This window comes from Candida dubliniensis, chromosome 6 (genome assembly GCF_000026945.1).
Source record: "Candida dubliniensis CD36 chromosome 6, complete sequence".
NCBI classification, from domain to species: Eukaryota; Fungi; Ascomycota; class Pichiomycetes; order Serinales; family Debaryomycetaceae; genus Candida; species Candida dubliniensis.
In genome coordinates this window covers 936,999-958,023 of record NC_012865.1, presented here as the reverse complement: position 1 = coordinate 958,023, position 21,025 = coordinate 936,999, and the positions used below count along the sequence as shown (strand labels likewise).

The following is a 21,025-nucleotide window of genomic DNA, read 5'->3' as shown; positions in this document are numbered from 1 at the left end:
CCAGTACCACCACCAAAACATTACCATCACCACCACCACCACCAGCAAACAAACAGGCGAAAAATAAAACAGCATCAAAAAAAAAAAAATAAAATAAACAGCAACACAGTTCATGAAATATTGATTATAAACAATTAAACAATGTCTCGTGTCAAAAGAATTGCTAAAGAGTTAGAAGAATGTCGTCAAGATACCCAGTCTGGTGTTTCTTTGAATTTAAATAATGAAAATGATTTGACTCATTTGACAGGATATTTTAAAGGTCCACCAGGCACACCGTATGAAGGTGGATTATTTCAAGTTGCTATTGATATCCCACAAGAATATCCATTTAAACCCCCACAAATGAAATTTATTACCAAGATTTATCATCCTAATATTTCATCGGTTACAGGGGCTATATGTTTAGATATTTTAAAAGATGCTTGGACACCAATTTTGACCTTGAAATCAAGTTTGATTTCATTACAAAGTTTATTACAGTCACCTGAGCCAAGTGATCCACAAGATGCTGAAGTTGCTAAACATTATTTAAGCAATAAATCAGGGTTTGAAGAAACAGCTGCGTATTGGACGAAAATCTATGCCAGTGATGGTGCTGATGGTGGTAGTAATAATGGTGGGGCCAAATTGAGTGATTCAGCCTTATATGGAATTGATGATGAAATTGTTAGCCAATATGAAAGTATGGGGTTCCCTAGAGATAAGACCATTGAAGTGTTAAGAAGAATGGGGATCAAAAGTTTCAAAGGAGTAGGGAATAAAAGCGAATTGGAAAATAAAATCTTGGAAGAATTATTACGAGAATGTCAATGAATAAACCAAGTCCAATCAAATCAAATCAAATCAAATCAATAAAGATTATTCTTTTGAATATATATGGATGATCTTTTGTTGTTGAAATACTTGAAATTTCATTCATTTCGTCATTCTTGTTCATAATATTTGAGTCCTTGGTATTGTAGAACATAACTGTTCAAAAAAAAACATACATGGATACACATTAACACATATTACCCACACAACCCATATAATATATCTACATCAAATTTCTAGTATATATACGTATAATTCAATTCTATTAAATATTGTTGTTCAATGAAAGAACAAACAAATAGGTAAGAACAGATTGCCTCTATATGCTTTTAAAATATCGGCTTATCGGCAAGAGCTGCAACTCTAGATTGATAGTAGGAGCTAGTATTTGACTCGAATTGTTGTGCATGCTAAATGTAAAGTGTGAGTATATATATAGGTGTGTGGGTTGGTGGATGTGGGTGGGGGTGTGTAATAAAGAACAAAAACTTTAAAAGTGTTGTTGCGTGTGTGCGCCGCCAGACACGCAAAAGCAAAAAGAATGAAATCGAAAAAAAAAAAAATTTCACCAATTCTTTATCCAAATATTTTCTTATAAACTAATTTACTCTCCTTCGCCTTCTTTAGTTTCTTTTTTGTTTTATTCATTTTGGATAACAATATCTTGACTACCAACATTAAGGAAAGAGTACATACTTTTTTTTGGTTATTTTTTTTTATAATTAATATCATTTATTGTGCTTGTTTTACATTATATCATTTATATTTGCAAAGGGTTTCGTTTCTTTTTTCTGTTCTGTTTTTATTTTGAACTACATTCTTAGCTTTTGATCTTGATAGTTTGTTTTTTTTCCATTCCACGTTTCAATCGATTTGATAATGACTACTGCTACGACTACAACTACTAATGCTAATGCTAACACCAATCAGCCACAACCAGCTGACAAATCGTCTTCAACACCAAGTGCCACACCAAGTGCAACACCAAGTGCAACCGCAACAGCAACTCCAACTCCAACAGTAACTCCTAAACCTGCACCCACTCCAGTACAATTATCCCAAGATCGTGCATCCAATATTGGGTGGTTCTTTATTAAATCTTATTACGATTTCTTCATTTCCAAATTAGATGAGATCCACAAGATCTATCACCCACAGGCCTCGATCAATCACGATGCTTTCCCTGGAAGCAACATTGATAAATCCGAAATTGATGCATCTAATGATAGTGCCAAAGATGTTCCTATTGCATACAAGGCAAAAGGTACTGATGCTATCAAGGAAACTTTTTCCAAATATTTATCAATGAGGAAGAACAATCGAATTGTGATTACTAGTGCATGTTTTGAAGTTTCTTTAGAGAAAAACATTATTATTGTTGTATTTGGAGAATGGAGTTCCAATGATGAACCATATAAACAATTCACCCAAACATTTGTTTTGGTGCCAGGTAAAACTGACAACACTTATGATGTTGCTAACGATATCTTGAAATTTGTTAGTGTTAATGGTTATAAAGAAAAGCATGAACAAAAAAAGGAGCAAGAAGTCAAGGCTTCTCCTCAAACTGCTGTTAATGGTGGTAGTGGCAGTAGCAACAACAGTACCGCTACTACCAAAAAACCAGCTGTTCCAGCAACTGAATCTCAACCTACCAACAAGGCTACAGTTGAATCGACTCAACCAGCCAGTGGATTGAAAGTAGAACCATCAAAGAAAGAAGATGTTAAAGTTGCTAATGGTGTTAAAGAAGAAGGTAAAAGGGAAGAACCTGAAAGAACTCAACCAACTAAATCAGATGTTAAAGTTGAAAAAGGAGAAGAAAACCAAGAGCAAGAACCAATCATCAACAAAGAATTGAAGAAAGAAGATTCAACGAAAGATCAACTGAATGAAGCTGCAGTCATTGCTACCCAAACTTCGAAACCAGCTACTACTAAGAATGAAGAATCCAAAGAAGAAAAAACAACAGCCACCAAAGAGGAAGCAAAGCAATCTGTAGTTAAAAAGGCTCAAGAACCTACAAAGCCTGCTGCACCACCACAACAACCATTGACTTGGGCAGCATTAGCTCAACAAGCTGTTCCTATCAAACAAACTACCAAATCAACTGGATCTTCATCAACTGTTGCTAAACCAGTATCTACTAGTAGTGCAACCACCAAAAAACTGGTTGCTGGTTCTGTTTCCACTGGTTCAGTCAACAATTCTACTGCATCATCTGGTCAACATGGATCTAATGGTGGAAAGTTTAGAAAAGAAGATTGGTATCCAATATATATTAGAGGTATACGTCTGTTGGATGAAAAAGAATTAAAAGATCATTTGAGTAGAAAATTTGGTGAATTGAAATTTTTCAAAGTTAATCAAAATATTGCCTTAGTTGATTTTGTACATCAAGAAGCTCAACGTAAGGCATTAGATACAAAGGAAACAACTTTGGATGGTGTTACTTTTGCATTAGAACCAAGAGAATCTAAAACTGGTAATAATTTTCATAACAATTCCAGTAGCAATAATAATAACAATGGTGCTGGTGGTAGTGGTAATAGTGGTGGTTATAGAAAGTTTGGTGGTAGTGGCGGCCAATCTAAAGAAGGTGGCAGTGGTGGTGCCAAAAATAAAGACAAATTTGACAATAAAAAGATCAATGGTAGTGGGAACAAGAAGAACCTCAATAAAGCCCTTTCCAAATAAAAGAACCAAAGAAGAATTGAGTCGTTGATAAGTATTGGAGAACATATTGTTTGTGTGTAAATGTAAAGTTACTTTAATTTATAGAGATACTTTATATATATATATATATATATATATATATATCATTATAACATGAGGTGTAATAAAGAATGCATTTCTATAGATTATATAATATACAAAGAATTTTACAAGAGGTTAGATGATATGAATATATGGAGAAAGTTATTATGAGGTACATGGTAGTTCTAGTGATAATTGTTGATTTTATCCTGGATGCACGACGTACAAATATAGTTTTGTAGAACATACTCTGCACGTAACACTGCCAAGAGTAGCTGTAACCGGAGTATACCATATTTGGATAGACATGTGAGAGCAGGCAATGCCTTGTGCTTTTGCACGACACTGTAGACTTATTCTGTAAAGAGTAAAGGTGGCGGGTTATCGCTGTTGACGACGGAAGTTCTAAGATATATATCGGAGAAATTCCTAGGAGTGCTTTCCTGTTATAATTCCCAAGAAGTCCAACTGAAGTACTATGTTCTGTATTACATTGGAGAACTCCATATACTGGTCACTGTTTATTGGAATAGCAACTACAAGAGAATCGTCATCTCGATAGTGGGCTACAGTGTACTTTTCTACACATTTTATATCAAGAGAAATACAAGTGCTATATACTTGAATTCATATTAGGTGAATAGTATCACTGGTAAAAGGAGTCAAACGTGTGACCATTCACAATAAATGGTTTAACCTGAGTTAGAAGAATTGAATACTAATGGAAATCCGATATAAAATCATTACATTATAAATTACCTTAAGTTAACTGCTGAACGTACGCACTGAGAATTGCAACGTCAGGGCACCGTAGAGTCGTGTGAGATAACGAAATCTTCTTTGAGAGCAAAACAACAAATCAACAAATCAACAATCTTCTTTAATCAGACCATAAGAAGAATTGAATTTATATTTCCATTTATTATCAACCTCCATATATATATAGTGTTAGTATTACTATAGTATATTATGTTGGTATTTATTGGTGGGTCAACATTAACATTACTGTAGTATATATATATATATTCAATTATTTCTTCAGTTTATCAAAAAGAAACAACAATCCATAGATTAATAAAACAAGTTAAGTTAAGTTAAGTTAATAAAAGTCAATATTATTAGAGTTATGGGACGTGCTACAATAAGATCAGGATCTATTAATTTATTAAACACCATAATTGGTGCTGGTATACTTGCCATGCCTTATGGATTGAAAAATAATGGATTATTATTTGGTTGTATATTAATTATATGGTCATCATTAACTTCATCAATGGGACTTTATTTACAAAATAAAGTTGCTAAATATACTGATCAACGAGATTCAGTATCATATTTTAGTTTATCACAATTAACTTATCCTAATTTAAGTATTTTATTTGATAGTGCTATTCTGATTAAATGTTTTGGAGTTGGAGTAAGTTATCTTGTTGTTATTGGTGATTTAATGCCGAAAATTGTTGAAAGTATTGGTGGTGAAAATGTCCCATTAGATTCAATATTAATGGCTCGTAATTTTTGGATTACTATATTTATGATAATTATTGTCACTCCTTTATCATATTTGAAAAAATTGGATTCTTTAAAATATACTAGTATTTTAGCATTATTTTCAGTGGGTTATTTGATTTGTCTTGTTGTTGCCCATTATTTTTCTACTACTCCCACCTTTGCTCCATCTTCAGATATAGTTTATCATTATATTGGTCCAATATCTTTAAAATCTACATTAAGTTCATTCCCAATATTTGTTTTCGCTTATACTTGTCATCAAAATATGTTTGCTATAATAAATGAATTAAAACCAAATGATACCGACGGTTCACAAACTAGACAATCAAATTTAATCATTCGTAATTCAATTTCAATTGCTTGTTTATCTTATTTAATCGTGGGGGTTTTTGGGTATTTAACTTTTGGTAATTCAGTAAATGCTAATATTATTACTATGTATTCTCCAAATTCAATTTCTTCATTAATTGGAAGATTATGTATTGTTATTATGGTTAGTTTATCATTCCCTTTACAATGTCATCCTTGTCGTGGATCAATTAATCACGTGATATATTTTTGCACCCATGGAGTACAACAATCGAAATTTCGAACTGCCACTGCCACTGCCACTGCTACTGCTACTGGTGGTAGTAATAACAACAACAACAATAATAGAGATCAACATGGATATACTTCTTTAAGTTCTGATATTGAAAGTTTACAAAGTATTGGTAATGATACAACCATTGGTGATGGCAATGACGCCAATGAATCATTTATATCTACTACCCCAGTAGAAGGAGCTCAAGATACTGATGGTCATGATCCAATTATTGTTCCTATGACAACAAAGAAATTTTATATAATTACTACAGTGATTGTTATATTATCATATCTTGTGGCAATTTCAGTAACTTCATTAGCTCATGTATTAGCATTTGTTGGATCTACTGGTTCAACATCAATTTCGTTTATATTACCAGGATTATTTGGTTATTTGTTAATTAAACCTGAATCTGAATCTGAATCTGAACCCCATGGTTCATTAAATAATTTAGAAAAATTTTGTAAATATGGTGGATTATTTTTAGCAATTTGGGGGGTATTAGTTATGATTGTTTGTTTAAGTGCTACAATCTTTTTAGGTGCCACTCATTAAAAGTTAGATTTATTCTTGATTAGATATATAATTTAATTTACTATAGCATTAATAATATGTACGTATATACATACATACATACATACAAAAATTATTTATTAACAATTATTAGATTATTCAAAATTTGTTTATCAAATACTTTAAGATCATTACTAATTTGTTCTCTAAATGATTTATTATTATTGTTGTTATTAATTTCACCTCGTTGATGAATTATTCTTCCAGTAAATTCAATATTCTTAGGATTTACATTAGATTGATTATTTACAAAATTATTAATATCAATTTCTCCACAAATTAATAATTTATAATCATATTTGAAATTATAATATTTAATGGTAAATTCAAGATATTTCTTCCCTTCCTTTTCCTTTTCCTCTTCTTTTTCATTGTTGTGAACAAATTTCAATTCAATGGGAAATTTTAATGAAACATAATATAAATCAGAATCTAATTTCTTTAACCAATGCCAATTTCGACAAAATAATTGAAATTTATCAATTATATTTAATTCTTGTTGTTTCTCTCCATCAATTATAATTTGATCGAATACCCCGATTAATGAAGATTTATTTTTGAAATTATTTTGTTCCATAGTATACATTATTTTATTATTAATAAAATCAAATTGACAAATAATTGAATCATCAAATAAAAAAGATATTTTATGACCTCTATCTTCTTGTTCTTGTTCTTGTTCTTGTTGTTGTTGTTCTTTTTGGGTGGTTTTTAAATATTTCAAATTTGTTAAATTTTGTAAAAATTGATATTTCCTTAAAATTAATTTAATTTCCAAATTATCATATTTTCGAATTTGATTAAATTCATTTTGTAAATTATTTAATTGAATTTGTAATAATGATTTTTTTTCATTACTATCATGTAAATTTTTTTTAATAGTTGATAATTGTAATAATTTAATTTCAATTTCTTTATTAATTTCAACAATATCTTGTTTCCTTTTAGCAACATCTAATTGTAATTTATTTAATTCAATTGGTGGGATTCGTTTAATTTCATTTTTCAATCTTATTAATTCATTAAATTTATTATTCAATATGTTTAAATATATTCGACATTTATCATATAATTCATTTAATCGATTTATATCTTCAATTAATAATTGTTTATCATTAATTAATGAATTTATTTCTTCATTTAATTTATCAATTAAATTTTCTATTAATTGATTTCTCCAATCATACCAAGTTTTTTTACTTTTCAATCGAGCAAAATCTCGAATTAATTGAATTTTTAAATTAATTAATAATTTGGTTTTATCATCCATTGAATAATATTTTTTAAATAATATAGGATTATTTATGATAACAGTTTTTTCATATTCATTATATAATTCTCGTCCTTGAATGATTTTTTTATTTAATTCATGACAACAAAATTCATATAATTCCAATAATTCTAAATTTGGTTTAGCTTTAATATAGTCATGCAAACTAGGGGTTAATTCAATAGAATTGGTTATACTTAATCGGGGTATAGAATTAAGATCCAATTCTAAATCATCATAAAATTGTACTCTAATATCACTTAAAAATTTCGATAATGAAACAGGTATATAATTTGGATCATCTTCATCAAATGAATCATCCTCATCGTCTTCCTCAGATGATTCTTCTTTTTCTTCTTGTGGTTCAGTCTTTCCTTCTTCTCTTTCGTCTTCTTCATTAATATCATCTTGAGTTATCTCAGCAAGTGGAATAGTAGTCGTTGTCACTCTTTCTTCAATCCCTGATGTATTGATTTCATCATCATGTGATATATTGGAAGTTGTTTGAGTAAGATCCATTGGTTGAGACACTTCACCTAAATCAGATTCTTTTCCTGTGGTGATTTTAGAATCAATTTGAGTAAGTTCCATTGGTTGTGATAATGATTCATCTGGTAAATTATTACTTGTAGGTATTGATTCTTCCAATGGTTGTGAGATTGAGTTGGTGTCTTCATTTGAATCTAATATTTTCATGGGAATGGTTTGTGTTAATTCCATAGCATCATTCTCCGTAATTTCATTCTCCCTTATTTTTCCTTCTTCATTTGGTTGTATTTCTTGTGCAATGGCAATGGCATTGGCATCTACTTCATCAATTCCAGTTTCATTATCATCTTGATTCTCCTTATCATTGCGAGGACAAACAAACAGTTGAATTTCTGTCAAATCCATAGCAAAAGATAATTCTCCATTATCAAATCCATCACCTCTAGGAATCTCAGGAATTGGTCCATTATAATCAATCTTTTTATAATCAACAATAGTAAGATCCATATGTTCGGAAAAATCATTAGACGATATATTGCTAGGTTTGTTCTCTTCCCTATTATCATTATCAATTATTTGATGATCTAATTCATTTTCTTCTTCTGGCTCTGTATTGACAACATCATCGATTACTTGTTCTTTCACCTCTGGTTTATTTTCTGAACCATGTTGTTCTATACCACCCTCCAATTCTTGTTCTTCAATAACTTCTTGAAGAACTGGTTTCTCAATACTTGATCGGGTGATATTCTCAAAAGTTTGAGTCAATTCCATTGGCTGAGTATCATCAACATTTTGAGGATCCTTATTTTCACTATGAGCATTATCTTGTACTGAATTTTGATTTTGATTCGCACTTTGACGAATATGTGATAATACATTTGTAACATCCATCGTAATATCTTCATCGTCATTATTTTGATCATCTACATTGGTCTCCTTGGGAGAACTATATTCAATTTTTCGAGGCATTCCTTCTGTCAATTCCATATCTTCCTCCTCCTCCTCTTCTTCTTCTTCTACGACTACTACCCTATGGTACTGTTGATCTGTGCTTGCTTTGCCATCATCAATTACGGGAGGAATGTATTCTGGTACACCAACACTCGTTAATTCCATAGTCTGTTCTTCATGATCTCGTCGGTCGTTGTTGTTGACGTCTATAACATGATCTTCTTCCTCTTGTTCATCTTCATCAGAACTATCAACAAGCATTTTTTCTCCATAGGTATCATCACCCTGTTCTTGTTCATGTTCTTCTTCTTCTTCTTCGTGCTCATCTTGTTCATTTATATTATTCATACCATTGTTATTATCATTATTATTATGGTGATAGTTTTCCAGATTTAAATCATTACCAGAAGATTCTCCATAATCTTGATAAGTAATCCCAATATCAGTCTTACGTCGTTTATTATTAGGATTCTCAACATAATCAATCTTATGTAATGTGACTTCACGAGCAAATGAAACGCGTCGATTATTATTATTGTTGTTGTTGTTGTTTTGATTTAAATTTATTGAAATTCTTGATTCATCAGTTTTGTTACTATTGTTGTTATTACTATTATCTCCACGAAGTATTGGGACGGTATGATTTTGATTATCCTTTAATATACTTTTTGCCATATTTTGTGTTTTGCTGATGTTTGTAAGTTGTACTTTATTAGATTGTTTCCCTAAATGAATGATAATAAACAGTTATGACACTTGATATTTCTAAATTCTTATAAAGATTATATGGAAGTATTAGTTAAATGTTATAAAGATGTTGTATACCATATCAATTCAATTAACTGATTCATAGTTTGTAGTTTGTAGTTTGTAGTTTGTTGTGGTTTTGTTTTTGTTTTTGTGTTTTTGATTTTGGAAATTCTTCATGTGTGGTATATGTGGCGCTACCAAATAATTAACAATAATCAGTTGAACAATCCAACTCTTCTTCTATTTCAACAGCTATATGTCATTGATGTTGATATTACTTTATGTGATATATGAATAGAGCATTGCTAACAATATTTGGCAATCCAATGCTATTTATTTCCAATATTTTGAGTAGAATTGTCTATTGAAAATCCATATAGCCTTTTATAATCCCAAAGGCAAACGAAATTATACACAATTGCTTGCACTGAAAAGTTTAGAAAATAAGCTATAGTGACGTCTGTCTATAGGTTAGGTAGTGATAATCTGTTTACTTTTGTTGCCAAAAAAGCATCATCAATATAACATGTAATTCCAGATAATCCAACCCTTTGTTGAATTCATTGTCAGCTGTTACCATTCTTAATTATTGAACAATAAATGTGTATTACAATATACTTAGTTACGAACAATGTATTAACAAATAAAATATACCTAATAAAAATTGGGCATGCTAAAAAAAAAAACAAAAAACAATCCATGTGGTATAACAAACCTCTCCTAAAGATTGATGAAAAAAATAAAAAATTTAGCAATGCAATTTACCAAAACCGAAAATGAAAATAATACTCTGAAGAAATCACACAAATGAAAAGAAACAAATAATCCTAAACCAGAAATAAGCTCTGGAATCACTAATAGAATAAAGAAATAGCAGTAAGCAACACATACAACCAGGTTGAATGTTGAGTAATAGAACCAGAACCATCAAATGTAGAAGCTAAAGGCGTGGTGATTAAGGAACTTGTAGTCTGTTGACTTAATGTAGTCGCTTGAGAGGCTGTGGTGTCAACTCCTTGGCTACTGGTACCCACAGGTGCTCCACCTGTATTAGGTGGTGATTGATTACCTGGTTCATTATTTCCACCTTGAGTATTAGTGGTAGCTGCAGATCCATGGGAATTACCACCAGTTGTATCATGACCCTTTGTAGTAGCACCATTACCTGTATCTGGAATAGCAGCTGTGGCAGTTCCAGTAGCATGTGGAGTAACAATCTTAGTTGAACTTCTTGATCCTGTATTGATACCAGTTTCACGTGACGGGTTAACTACAGAACCAGGTTTACCTACCAATGGGGTACCTGTTGTCAAAGCAGGATTTGGATTTATCAGAACACCAATAGCTCCACTCTCAGTCACCGTATGGGACACAATAGTCGTTGTCCTAGCAATATCAGTCGATTTAGTGTCTGGAATATCTGGTGATCCAGGTACATTCTTGGTGGCTGGTGTTTCTGCAGATGGTGATTTAGGTGATGGTACACCATTATTTGGAGACCCAGGATTCGAGGGTGCAGTTGGTGATGGACCACCCGGTGTTACTATCTTGCTTGTAACAGAACCAGTAGAAGCTAACTCACCAGACTTTGGTTTATCCGTGCCATTATTGCCACCAATAACTGTTGTGGTTGTTGCCGTCGTTGTTGCAGTAGTTCTTACAACAGAACCTTGTGTAGCAGAAGATTGGCAACCATGTTCGTCATCACAGAAAGTTGTTGATATTGCCACACTTGTTTCACCACTTTCAAAAACAATCGAAGACGTGAATCTATCATCATTAGTAAACGTTATCTCATCACTGGAAAGTATATTCACTGATGATGACTGGGAACTAGGTAAGTTGGTAACCGTAGTGTTTACATAATGTGGACGAGAAAACGAGGAGACAATACTTATCGAGGCTGAAAATGAGGGAACAGATAATATTGAGAATGTGGACTCACTAGATTCATCACTTGGACTAGAACGGATTCGGATAATGACACTATTAGTGCCACCTGGTGGGGCAGTAATGGTTGTGGTAGTGTCGTAGGACTGTGACCAAAACTCAGTGGTAGTAATAGTTGGATTAGGTGGTTCCTTGATAATCACAGTTTCAGTTCCTCCCGGTGGAGCAGTAACAGTGCTAGTACTTGCGTATGACTGTGACCAGTATTCAGTAGTGGTAACCGTGTAATTTGGAGGTTCCTTGATGATTACGGTGTCAGTTCCACCTGGTGGACCAGTAACGGTTGTAGTACTTGCATAAGATTGTGACCAATACTCAGTGGTTGTGACTGTAAAATTTGGAGGCTCTCTGATTCTTACTGAGTTGGTACCTCCTGGTGGGGCGGTAATGGTGGTGGTGGTAGCATAGGATTCTGACCAATATTCAGTGGTAGTAACAGTTGGGTTTGGTGGTTCTCTAATGATAACAGTATCTGTACCACCTGGTGGACCAGTAACAGTGGTCGTAGTTGCATAAGACTGTGACCAGTATTTAGTTGTGGTAACCGTGTAGTTAGGTGGTTCCCTAATGATAACAGTATCAGTGCCACCTGGTGGACCAGTAACAGTGGTCGTAGTTGCATAAGACTGTGACCAGTATTCAGTTGTAGTTACTGTGTAATTAGGTGGTTCCCTAATGATAACAGTATCAGTGCCACCTGGAGGGGCAGTAACAGTGGTCGTAGTAGCAAACGATTGTGACCAATATTCAGTTGTAGTTACTGTGTAATTAGGTGGCTCCCTAATGATAACAGTGTCGGTGCCACCTGGAGGAGCGGTAACAGTGGTCGTAGTTGCATAAGACTGTGACCAGTATTCAGTTGTGGTAACCGTGTAGTTAGGTGGTTCCCTAATGATAACAGTGTCGGTGCCACCTGGAGGAGCGGTAACAGTGGTCGTAGTTGCATAAGACTGTGACCAGTATTCAGTTGTGGTAACCGTGTAGTTAGGTGGTTCCCTAATGATAACAGTATCAGTGCCACCTGGAGGAGCGGTAACAGTGGTCGTAGTTGCATAAGACTGTGACCAGTATTCAGTTGTAGTTACTGTGTAATTAGGTGGTTCCCTAATGATAACAGTATCAGTACCACCTGGAGGGGCAGTAACAGTGGTCGTAGTAGCATAAGACTGTGACCAGTATTCAGTTGTAGTTACTGTGTAATTTGGAGGTTCCCTAATAATCACAGTGTCGGTACCACCTGGAGGGGCAGTAACAGTGGTCGTAGTTGCATAAGACTGTGACCAGTATTCAGTTGTAGTTACTGTGTAATTAGGTGGTTCTCTAATAATCACAGTGTCAGTGCCACCTGGTGGGGCAGTAACAGTCGTTGTTGAAGCATATGACTGTGACCAGTATTCAGTAGTAGTAACTGTGTAATTAGGTGGCTCTCTGATAATCACAGTATCTGTACCACCTGGAGGAGCAGTAACAGTGGTGGTAGTAGCAAACGATTGTGACCAGTATTCAGTGGTTGTAACCGTGTAATTAGGTGGTTCCCTAATGATAACAGTATCTGTACCACCTGGTGGACCAGTAATAGTAGTAGTCGAAGCAAACGATTGTGACCAGTATTCAGTGGTTGTAACCGTGTAATTAGGTGGTTCCCTAATGATAACAGTATCAGTGCCACCTGGAGGGGCAGTAACAGTGGTCGTAGTTGCATAAGACTGTGACCAGTATTCAGTTGTAGTTACTGTGTAATTAGGTGGTTCCCTAATAAGGACAATATCAGTTCCACCTGGTGGACCAGTAACTGTAGTAGTAGTTGCATAAGACTGTGACCAGTATTCAGTTGTGGTAACTGTCAAATTTGGAGGTTCTCTAATAATCACAGTGTCAGTACCACCTGGAGGGGCAGTAACAGTGGTAGTAGAAGCAAACGACTGAGACCAGTATTCAGTTGTGGTAACCGTGTAGTTAGGTGGTTCCCTAATAATCACAGTGTCAGTACCACCTGGAGGAGCGGTAACAGTGGTCGTAGTTGCATAAGACTGTGACCAGTATTCAGTTGTAGTTACTGTGTAATTAGGTGGTTCCCTAATAAGGACAATATCAGTTCCACCTGGTGGACCAGTAACAGTGGTAGTAGAAGCAAACGAATGAGACCAGTATTCAGTGGTTGTAACCGTGTAATTAGGTGGCTCTCTAATAATCACAGTATCTGTACCACCTGGAGGGGCAGTAACAGTGGTGGTTGAAGCATATGACTGTGACCAGTACTCGGTTGTCGTAGCAGTTGGGTTTGGTGGTTCTCTAATTATCACAGTGTCTGTACCACCTGGAGGAGCGGTAACAGTGGTCGTAGTAGCAAACGATTGTGACCAGTATTCAGTGGTTGTAACCGTGTAATTAGGTGGCTCTCTAATAATCACAGTGTCGGTACCACCCGGTGGTGCTGTAGCAGTCGTGGTTGTAGCATAGGATTGAGACCAGTACTCGGTTGTTGTCACAGTTGGGTTTGGAGGTTCTCTAATTATCACAGTGTCTGTACCACCTGGAGGGGCAGTAACAGTGGTCGTAGTAGCAAACGATTGTGACCAGTATTCAGTTGTAGTTACTGTGTAATTAGGTGGTTCTCTAATAATCACAGTGTCGGTACCACCCGGTGGTGCTGTAGCAGTCGTGGTTGTAGCATAAGACTGTGACCAATATTGAGTAGTAGTCAACGTGAATTTTGGTGGTTCTCCAATAAGGACAATATCGGTTCCACCTGGTGGACCAGTAATAGTAGTAGTCGAAGCAAACGATTGTGACCAGTATTCAGTGGTTGTAACCGTGTAATTAGGTGGCTCTCTAATAATCACAGTATCTGTACCACCTGGAGGGGCAGTAACAGTGGTGGTTGAAGCATATGACTGTGACCAGTACTCGGTTGTCGTAGCAGTTGGGTTTGGTGGTTCTCTAATTATCACAGTGTCTGTACCACCTGGAGGAGCGGTAACAGTGGTCGTAGTAGCAAACGATTGTGACCAGTATTCAGTGGTTGTAACCGTGTAATTAGGTGGCTCTCTAATAATCACAGTGTCGGTACCACCCGGTGGTGCTGTAGCAGTCGTGGTTGTAGCATAGGATTGAGACCAGTACTCGGTTGTTGTCACAGTTGGGTTTGGAGGTTCTCCAATAAGGACAATATCGGTTCCACCTGGAGGGGCAGTAACAGTGGTGGTAGTAGCAAACGACTGTGACCAGTATTCAGTGGTTGTAACCGTGTAATTAGGTGGCTCTCTAATAATCACAGTATCTGTACCACCTGGAGGGGCAGTAACAGTGGTGGTTGAAGCATATGACTGTGACCAGTACTCGGTTGTCGTAGCAGTTGGGTTTGGTGGTTCTCTAATTATCACAGTGTCTGTACCACCTGGAGGAGCGGTAACAGTGGTCGTAGTAGCAAACGATTGTGACCAGTATTCAGTGGTTGTAACCGTGTAATTAGGTGGTTCCCTAATGATAACAGTATCAGTGCCACCTGGAGGGGCGGTAACAGTGGTCGTAGTTGCATAAGACTGTGACCAGTATTCAGTTGTAGTTACTGTGTAATTAGGTGGTTCTCTAATAATCACAGTGTCGGTACCACCCGGTGGTGCTGTAGCAGTCGTGGTTGTAGCATAGGATTGAGACCAGTACTCGGTTGTTGTCACAGTTGGGTTTGGAGGTTCTCTAATTATCACAGTGTCTGTACCACCTGGAGGGGCAGTAACAGTGGTGGTAGTAGCAAACGATTGTGACCAGTATTCAGTGGTTGTAACCGTGTAATTAGGTGGTTCCCTAATGATAACAGTATCAGTGCCACCTGGAGGGGCGGTAACAGTGGTGGTAGTAGCAAACGATTGCGACCAGTATTCAGTTGTAGTTACTGTGTAATTAGGTGGCTCCCTAATGATCACAGTGTCAGTACCACCTGGAGGGGCGGTAACAGTAGTGGTCGTGGCATAGGATTGAGACCAGTATTCAGTTGTAGTTACTGTGTAATTAGGTGGTTCCCTAATGATAACAGTGTCGGTGCCACCTGGAGGAGCGGTAACAGTGGTCGTAGTTGCATAAGACTGTGACCAGTATTCAGTTGTGGTAACCGTGTAGTTAGGTGGTTCCCTAATGATAACAGTATCAGTGCCACCTGGAGGAGCGGTAACAGTGGTCGTAGTTGCATAAGACTGTGACCAGTATTCAGTTGTAGTTACTGTGTAATTAGGTGGTTCCCTAATGATAACAGTATCAGTACCACCTGGAGGGGCAGTAACAGTGGTCGTAGTAGCATAAGACTGTGACCAGTATTCAGTTGTAGTTACTGTGTAATTTGGAGGTTCCCTAATAATCACAGTGTCGGTACCACCCGGTGGTGCTGTAGCAGTCGTGGTTGTAGCATAAGACTGTGACCAATATTGAGTAGTAGTCAACGTGAATTTTGGTGGTTCTCCAATAAGGACAATATCGGTTCCACCTGGAGGGGCAGTAACAGTGGTGGTAGTAGCAAACGATTGTGACCAGTATTCAGTGGTTGTAACCGTGTAATTAGGTGGCTCCCTAATGATAATAGTATCAGTGCCACCTGGAGGAGCAGTAACTGTAGTGGTAGTAGCAAAAGATTGAGACCAGTACTCGGTTGTCGTAGCAGTCGGGTTTGGAGGTTCTCTAATTATCACAGTATCTGTACCACCTGGAGGAGCGGTAACAGTGGTCGTAGTAGCAAACGATTGTGACCAATATTCAGTGGTTGAAACTGTCAAATTCGGTGGTTCTCTAATTATCACAGTATCTGTACCACCTGGAGGAGCGGTAACAGTGGTCGTAGTAGCAAACGATTGTGACCAATATTCAGTGGTTGAAACTGTCAAATTCGGTGGTTCTCTAATTATCACAGTATCTGTACCACCTGGAGGAGCAGTAACTGTAGTGGTAGTAGCAAACGATTGAGACCAGTACTCGGTTGTTGTCACAGTTGGGTTTGGTGGTTCTCTAATTATCACAGTGTCAGTGCCACCTGGTGGGGCAGTAACAGTCGTTGTTGAAGCATATGACTGTGACCAGTATTCAGTAGTAGTAACTGTGTAATTAGGTGGTTCCCTAATAATCACAGTATCTGTACCACCTGGTGGACCAGTAATAGTAGTAGTCGAAGCAAACGATTGTGACCAGTATTCAGTGGTTGTAACCGTGTAATTAGGTGGTTCCCTAATGATAACAGTATCAGTGCCACCTGGAGGGGCAGTAACAGTGGTGGTCGTGGCAAAGGATTGAGACCAGTACTCGGTTGTCGTAGCAGTTGGGTTTGGTGGTTCTCTAATTATCACAGTGTCAGTACCACCTGGAGGAGCAGTAACTGTAGTGGTAGTAGCAAACGATTGAGACCAGTACTCGGTTGTCGTAGCAGTTGGGTTTGGTGGTTCTCTAATTATCACAGTGTCAGTGCCACCTGGAGGGGCAGTAACAGTGGTGGTCGTGGCAAAGGATTGAGACCAGTACTCGGTTGTGGTGACAGTTGGGTTTGGTGGTTCCCTAATGATAATCGTATCAGTAGCACCTGGAGGTGCGGTGACTGTGGTAGTTGTTCCATAGGATTGCGACCAATATTCAGTAGTGGAGACTGTTGGGTTTGGCAGTGGAACTTGTACAACAACTGTATCGATTGAACCTGTTGGATTGGTACGAATCGCAGTAGTAGTGATTGTTCCTGTCCATTTACTAGTAACAGTAGTTGTAGTATGATATGGAACATCAACAATAACAGTAGCAGTTTGTCCAATAGGTACAGTTTGGGTTCTATAGGAAGTAGTCACACCAACATATGATGTTGTGATGGTAGTTGTTGGAATGGGTTGCAAAATTTCAATTGTTTTAGTTTTGTCAACATCGGAATTGAATGGTAAAGTAGTCACAGCAGTAGTACTATCTGTAACTGTTCTGGTTGTTACCACAATGACAACACCGTCGGAACCAGCTTCGCTACTATTGTATCCGGTCCATCTTATAGTAAATGGTTTATTTTGAAAGCTGCTATCAACACAAGTATAATTATTAGCATATGACAAAGCGTACAGTTTAACTCCTGAAGCAGAAATGTAAGCGTCAATAAATGGACGATAACCTGCAGGGATATTTTCATATGTGATAGAAATACCAGTAGGTGAGCAAGTTTTCTTGTAACTAAATGAATCGTATGATACTGGAAAATTCCAATCATTCACTCCTTTTGAAATCCCAACATGAACAGTTGAACAGTCAATATCAATGCCGCTATTACTCGAAATTCCCATTATACCAGAAGTGTAACCATTCACACATTGTGGGGCCATATAAAGAGATGTAACTTGATTGAGACTTGGAATACGTCTGGCGGAAGTCAAGTATCCACTTGGATCAACTGTGGTTTTATTGAACTCAACAGTAGTTGAAATTTTGTTATTCCCATCAGTGAATGTGACCGTGTTGGTACCAGCAGTAAAGCACTTGGAATTTTCTAAGTCAACCGATGATCCTGTTCCACCTACGTTAAATGAGATGGGTAAAGTAACTGTACCAAGAGCCTTAATAGATGGGTTCAAAGCACTGCTCACAGTACACGTCAAGGATGAAAAGGTTGTAAATTCTTCACCTGCATGGAACTGGCATGTAGCATAGTCTGCCCCATCAGCAATCAAATCAACAGATGTTTGATTAGTAATAAATTTGAATACACAAGGCATGATCAAAGTAAAGGTGTCACCTGGGCTAGCAACAGTTCCATCTAAAGACCAACCTAAAACAGCATTCCAAGTTGGGTATCCGGGTCCCTTAAACGGGTATCTAGCAGCATTGGTCCAAGTCAATGAATCAAAACTATTGAAAATACCCGTAATTACCTTTGCACCAGCAACTGATAAACAGATGCATAGCAACAAAAATCGTAAAAACATTTGAAATATTCAGTGATAGATAGTTGTTTAGTATTTCGTTAAAATCATGAAAGGAAAATAGAAGTTATAAAAACAAAACAACCTTGCCCAAAGTACCTCCTTATATAGAGTATCCATAAGATTGTTTCAACCTCCCCTCCCTAATTATTCTTTTGCAATTCAATTTGATAACCTAGCCAATGCAGCAAATTTCCAGTAATCAAAATCTGCAACACATGGTGTCTTCAAATACAACTCTGCATAACTTTTTATATTGAAATTTTCATGCGTCAATTGTTCTGTGGAAACAATATATTTAAATCATCTTATCTCTAATCCCAAGAACTTTCATGCAGCTTAAATATCAACTTGCATTCAGTAAATTAAAGAAAAAGAACTAGCGTCAACACCAGATGTTTTTGTCCATCTGTCTTTGTTGTTTGATAATTTCTTTTTTTGAAATAACTTATTTGGATAAAAAAACTGACAAAATAAAAACAACCTCACAATGCAAACATCATTAAAACCAATTTTAAAATTTAAGCGGATACGCCATTATCGAGTATAGAATTACCAATTTGTAAACATGAATTAAGTTAGTTCAGTATGTATGCTGTAAAATACTATCAATTGGGGCTAATGTTAGAACGTAATGGTGAATTAGAAAAGAACGTGCAAGAAATAATAAAAAAAAAAAGAGGTCAAAGGCGTGTTGATTGTTCAGATTTGTTAATTTTTTATGCATTTCACCTTCACCTACACTCTTACGATTGCAGATTTCATCTATTCATTCATTCACGTTAATAACAAGAATTGACTAACTTTTATTCTTGCATATTTATCATCATCTGCATTATTGTTATTATCAAGGCTGTTTTTTTGGTGCAGTGATGCTGATAGCAAAAGAATTGTTGTTGATATGAATTGCTTGAAGATATTATTATACATTCCAAGTTGTAATATAATACTTTCTAGTGACATATTAGTACTTCTTATATATTCCAACGAGGTATATGGAGTTTCCAAATAAAGAGAAGCAAAGTAAAAAAAAGTCAGTTCCAACATAGAATACAAGCCAACCAATTAAACAATAATCCTCTGCAAAGTCCTTATGGGCTCAAAATCATAACACAAACATTCGTAAGAACTTTGTGTATACATATTGGTGGATTTATTCTTAAACAAAATTTGGCAACTTCTACCGTGTTTTATGGTGTTTCTCCATTTTCATTTTGTTGAGCCACATCATTCAAACAATAAGAAATTGAAAATCAATAGATAAAATCAAGAGATCACTTCTAAATTAAAAGCAAGATAAATCATTTAAAGCCAAACTTTTGACAGTTTAGGATATTATCTCAAATGTGGGAGATATATGTGTGTTTAAATGGGGTTTTAAAAATATTATTATTGTAAAGAGGCTTGATGAGATCTACTAAAACGGAACCTCAAAAACTTCCTTGGAAAATATTCAATAAAAGAATGATTATATGACAGAACCACCTTTTATATCATTCAAGATATGATTAGAAGATTTATTTCTTTTCGTTTTTATTGTCTATTATTGTTTCTTTTTCTACTAAACCTTCACTGACTCCATTCTAAAAGATTGCTTTATGCATGTAAGAATTCTATTGTTTGTGTCTTTCTTGTTATTCTTCTTCTCTTGTAATTGCGTTCTATAGTCAAATCCTTTTTTTTTTTACTTTTAGCTAAGACTAATGCATAACCCTTATGTACATTAATTGACCAAAAGGAGAATAAATTTTGACAAAAGTGGATATAACGTGAAATTTATGATGTAGGATTTTTTTTTAATCAGATTAATCCTTGTAATCATATGATGTACTCACAGTATAAACTATTAGAGTTGTAGGTTATCGTCGTGGATTGTATTTACTCGTTACATACTTTAAAAAGATTCTTATTCCCATTTATGTAAGACTTCCGAAAATTCTCAAGGTCTAAATCATTATCCAGATGTTTATTGGTGAATTTCAAGTACCGTTCCTTTATTCATTTTTTGGCAAGTTTTTTCTGGGTTTATCTCTAACTAAATTATTACTACTATTGTTGATGTTCATTTTTAAGATATGAATGATTAGTATAATCATATGTTAGATATATTCAAGTATAGTTCAGTAATTAAATTGCTTTGAAGTTCATTATTGGAGTTTATAGTTGTTGTTGTTGTTGTTGTTGTTGTTGCAATATTACTAGCTATAAATAGCTACCAATTGTAGAAATGGTTTTGTGTTATAATTGCAAGAAAACAAGAAAGAAAAAGTCGTGTAATTTTGTCACTTCCTTTTTTTTTTTTGCAGATGCAACAATCAACAGCAACAACTACCAACTAGAGAACAACCAGAATACCAATGATAACCCTTCCTGTTATTCCCAAAGTCTTCTGGAAGGAGTTTTAAACAAGTTGTGTTCTATTTCTTTTTTTTTTTTTTATTT

At 35.5% G+C, this 21,025-nt stretch overlaps 5 protein-coding genes across 5 annotated transcripts, besides 1 other annotated feature; 3 read left to right on the top strand and 2 right to left on the bottom strand. All coding sequences in view use genetic code 12, as the record gives it.

Moving 5' to 3' along the window:
* Positions 1 to 141: 141 nt before the first annotated feature.
* CD36_64840 (ubiquitin carrier protein, putative) lies at positions 142 to 816 on the top strand (the record flags this gene model as incomplete). The annotated part of the gene is made up of 1 exon (XM_002421136.1): positions 142 to 816. One exon carries the CDS (start codon positions 142 to 144, stop codon positions 814 to 816), a length of 675 nt encoding a protein of 224 aa, XP_002421181.1.
* Positions 817 to 1,695: 879 nt separating this feature from the next.
* CD36_64830 (brefeldin-A sensitivity protein, putative) lies at positions 1,696 to 3,513 on the top strand (the record flags this gene model as incomplete). Its single annotated transcript, XM_002421135.1, has 1 exon — positions 1,696 to 3,513. The coding sequence occupies one exon, from the start codon at positions 1,696 to 1,698 to the stop codon at positions 3,511 to 3,513; it is 1,818 nt and encodes a 605-aa protein (XP_002421180.1).
* A 658-nt stretch (positions 3,514 to 4,171) lies between these two features.
* Positions 4,172 to 4,381: a mobile genetic element.
* Positions 4,382 to 4,699: 318 nt separating this feature from the next.
* Positions 4,700 to 6,226, top strand: CD36_64820 (vacuolar amino acid transporter, putative; the record flags this gene model as incomplete). The annotated part of the gene is made up of 1 exon (XM_002421134.1): positions 4,700 to 6,226. One exon carries the CDS (start codon positions 4,700 to 4,702, stop codon positions 6,224 to 6,226), a length of 1,527 nt encoding a protein of 508 aa, XP_002421179.1.
* A 91-nt stretch (positions 6,227 to 6,317) lies between these two features.
* Positions 6,318 to 9,632, bottom strand: CD36_64810 (kinetochore protein, putative; the record flags this gene model as incomplete). The annotated part of the gene is made up of 1 exon (XM_002421133.1): positions 6,318 to 9,632. One exon carries the CDS (start codon positions 9,630 to 9,632, stop codon positions 6,318 to 6,320), a length of 3,315 nt encoding a protein of 1,104 aa, XP_002421178.1.
* A 929-nt stretch (positions 9,633 to 10,561) lies between these two features.
* ALS2 (agglutinin-like protein, putative) lies at positions 10,562 to 18,586 on the bottom strand (the record flags this gene model as incomplete). The annotated part of the gene is made up of 1 exon (XM_002421132.1): positions 10,562 to 18,586. The coding sequence occupies one exon, from the start codon at positions 18,584 to 18,586 to the stop codon at positions 10,562 to 10,564; it is 8,025 nt and encodes a 2,674-aa protein (XP_002421177.1).
* Between the last annotated feature and the right edge of the window lie 2,439 nt (positions 18,587 to 21,025).